The sequence below is a fragment of the Verticillium alfalfae genome, genomic scaffold, assembly GCF_000150825.1.
Source record: "Verticillium alfalfae VaMs.102 supercont1.8 genomic scaffold, whole genome shotgun sequence".
NCBI classification, from domain to species: Eukaryota; Fungi; Ascomycota; class Sordariomycetes; order Glomerellales; family Plectosphaerellaceae; genus Verticillium; species Verticillium alfalfae.
Window position 1 is genome coordinate 600,248 of NW_003315031.1, and position 3,353 is coordinate 603,600.

Sequence of the window (3,353 nt, forward strand, 5' to 3'; positions counted from 1 at the left end):
GCGCGCGGCTGACGGTCGCCCTGCCGCGCGCGAGGCCGACGCCGCGGCCGCGCTGGTTGCGGGAGCGGAACATGGGCGCGTTGCGGAGCATGTCGGGGACGATGAAGAAGCGGACGTGGGAGCCGCGGATGTAGACCTGGTCGAGGTGGGAGACGCGGCCGTCGCGGGCGGTGACGGTGATGTCCTTGAGCTGGATGTTCATGTTGTCCTCGGCTGCAGGGTTTGTCAGCGCGTAGCTCGGTGGAGATGGCCAGGGGTGAGTAGAGATGCAGATATGGAGATGGAGAGAGAGAGAGAGAGAGAGAGAGAGAGAGAGAGAGGAGAGAGAGAAGTCAAGGAGGGGAGGGCAGAGGGTGCTGTGCGGCGCGGCGGGACTGAGACGGACCTTCCAATAGCTTGCCGCGGTAGGTCTGGCCGGAGGTGATCTCGAGGGTGATAATGTGGCCCTGGGCCTCGTTGAGGAGCTTGATGGGAATGCCGATTGTCGAGGTCATTGTGGCGGTTGGTTTGGGGGAGGCGGTCTGGTGTGGTGATGGGGTGGTCGTGTCGTCGGTGTCGCGGGGTGGTTCGTGATATCGTGGACTGGTGTTGACTGAGGTTGATTGAGCCTGGCCGATTTTTGGAGCTGCCCGCGCTTGCGGGAGCTCAAGCTCGCGGGTTAATCCGCGGGGTTTATCCGGAGTGGATGTGCTGGAGAGCCATCTGGTGGCAGCTGGCAATGTGTGGCTCAGTGGCCAAGGTCCTTCTCCGAATCATGATAGATATGTGGGCCGGATCAGTAGTTGGGTGGGTGACCACCAGCGAATACCTGGTGTTGTATGTTTTATTTTTGTTCGAGCGGAATACATTTCGCCAGGGAGTCCAATCAGAGTGGAAATGCTGCGTAGAGCAGTGCCCTGTTGAGTAAGGGCCAGGCAAAGCAAGGGAGTATCTGACGTTATTCATAGTCCTACTCTACTACTGATGTGATTGTCTGAGTGCATCGTCAGGCAGAGTGAGGTTGTCTCCATAGGCGTCATCTACATTTTAACTATTGAGTAGGGGGCCATAGTATATTTGAGCTTCATCTTTTTGTGACGAGGACGGCTCTTCACATCTTCTGTCAAAGCACTTTGTAGTCTTACGCGTTAAACGAGCCCCGTGAACGCTTAGGTTCTTGGCTTTGCAGATGCTTTGTAAGTATTCCTCGTCAAGTTGTCAGCAAGGAGCCTTGGAAGCCGACTGTTACGAGTGACGAGACTGATAATTGGAGCCAGTAAGTTGTTTGTGGCGCCAGTGTATTGGCTGCCTGTTACTATGGTTGTTATGTTAGTGTGTGCAATGACTTGATTAGTTTGTCTACTGGCTTCGCAGTCTTTTAAATGTCGACGGAAGACCTTATCCATACAAGGTAGGGATTTTAGTAGTGTACAGTATAGATATGTTTACCTAGCTATTTGACTTTTAACCACCCGTGTTAGTGATTTCACATTTATAGTTGGCTTGGCGAAGATTTAAGGTTGCAATAGCACTTTCACTGCTCGCTTGGAGTATTTTGCCAATGAAACAACCGACCTTAGCCTGATCGAGGATGGGCTGTGTTAGTTTTATAGGCAATTGGGGCTGAACTAAGAAGTTAGATAATTTAGATTACTAGCGACAATAACCGTGCAGACAGTAAGTGGATGACTATCAACGAAAATGAACACTGAGATGAGGAGGATGAGGAGGGGCTAGTTTGAGAGAATGAAGACACTAGAACGTGAATAAGCCCAATAAGGGCTTCTAAACCACAGGCTCGCAGCATCGGTCCGTTGACGTACAATGAGGGGATACACCAGCGCAGCGCAATATGACAGCATGACGCGGATATGTTGCGGCGACCGATTAAGAATAACATCGTGAGGCGTGTGCAAAGCTCCCTTACCGCGTTCAAAGATGGGCAAGCCGAAAAGGTAGAAACGCCTGAATAGAGAGGCCGGCACCCTGAGCTACTCGTTGGATATACAGAGGAGGCCAGCACAAAGTCATACAGGCCGACATTAGCCTACAACGATGAGAGTTGTACCAGTGGATCACAGGGCAAGTCTGGTGTTTGGCCACTAAAAGCAAGGCTAGCAACGTCTTGCTCAGTTTTGCCGTCTTCCATCTGACGATTGATTGTCTCTCAAACGCCGTATCTTTCACTTCGAGTTGCTTCCCTTCGTCTGCAGTCTGCTCGTCAACAAGGTAACACATTGCGGGACACTGTATGAGGGTCTCGGGGAGCGGGGGCCGTGTCGCAGTGGCACAGCCCCAGATTTCATGTGCTGTCTTCCCTCATTAGGTGTCCTAGGTCTTGTCTTCTTGGATATCTCCCGCAGGCACGAGAGTATTTGATATTGGCTATCGATGAGAGAGTGGGCGGTGCCCCTAGCTTTGAAGTTTGTATGACCACTCGGTCAGCCATGCGGTCTGCTTTGTGATTGTCATTAGAACCTTTAGGCTCAAGACTATGTGTTTTGTGCACTGCACGGAAGTGACGGTTGCAAGCAGCAGAGGTTTTAGCGGGTACTCAACATTGACGGCCTGTCATGTGTGGTTCTTTATGCAGTAGATAATACACTGGTGATACAACAACTCGCCATGCATGGGTTTTGCGCCGGCAGCATGGTGCTGGTTGCCCAATATGGCAGCTTGCGTCCTTCGTCATCGCAAGAATGTCGTCGCAAGTCGACTAAATCTCGCAGTGCCGTGCCACGAACCGCTCAATTCCGAGGCACAGGCCCAAAGGCCGCCGTCCCTTCTACTCGACAGCACCCTTGCCCTCCACCCAACCAAGCGGTATCAGTGCCGCCGCAATGTCTTCAACTCCCCTCTCCGTCGCTAGCATGTTGAACTCGGAGGATGCATTCCTCGTGTCAAGGACCTCAATCCTCATGCCGAGTGCACTGATGTGTTTTCTCGTCTCGGGGCTCAAAGGTCGGATGGTCGGCCCAACACCGAGCACAAGCAGATCTATAGCCAAAGTCAGCATGCTTTGCTAGCCGTCTATGCGCCGGGGGAAGGAGCAAGCTCACCAGGCCGTGGCCACATCAGCGACAGCACTGCGAACGCCTCCGCCGGCAGCTCAAATTGTCCCTTCTTGTTCACAAGCGTCAGACTCTCCTCCTCGGACACGCCGGGCTTCCTCTTGGCGAGCCAAGGCCGCCAGGCAAACGCCTCGCCGTTGACGAGCAGCGCGCCTGCGCCGTCGAAGATGGAGAGGCCGCTGTTGAGGAGGAAGCCGCGCGAAAGGTCGCCTCGATGTGGTTGAGGGGATTGGTGTCGAGCCCAAAACGTCAAAGTCGGCCAGATCGGTGGGGCTTTGTCTTCTCGCGATCGCGGGCGGCTTT

At 53.7% G+C, this 3,353-nt stretch overlaps 2 protein-coding genes across 2 annotated transcripts in view; both read right to left on the minus strand.

The window, feature by feature from the left end:
* The window catches only part of VDBG_06608 (small nuclear ribonucleoprotein Sm D3), a gene marked incomplete at both ends in the record, with an annotated part of 1,173 nt that extends 679 nt beyond the window's left edge, over positions 1-494 (minus strand). The window contains 2 exons of the mRNA XM_003003000.1: positions 14-213; positions 386-494. Of these exons, the coding sequence (XP_003003046.1) occupies positions 14-213; positions 386-494 (309 nt within the window). The remainder of the gene's footprint in view (positions 1-13; positions 214-385) is intronic.
* Positions 495-2,764: 2,270 nt separating this feature from the next.
* Positions 2,765-3,054, minus strand: VDBG_06609 (DUF498 domain-containing protein; the record flags this gene model as incomplete). Its single annotated transcript, XM_003003001.1, has 2 exons — positions 2,765-2,976; positions 3,039-3,054. The coding sequence occupies 2 exons, from the start codon at positions 3,052-3,054 to the stop codon at positions 2,765-2,767; spliced, it is 228 nt and encodes a 75-aa protein (XP_003003047.1).
* Positions 3,055-3,353: the final 299 nt, after the last annotated feature.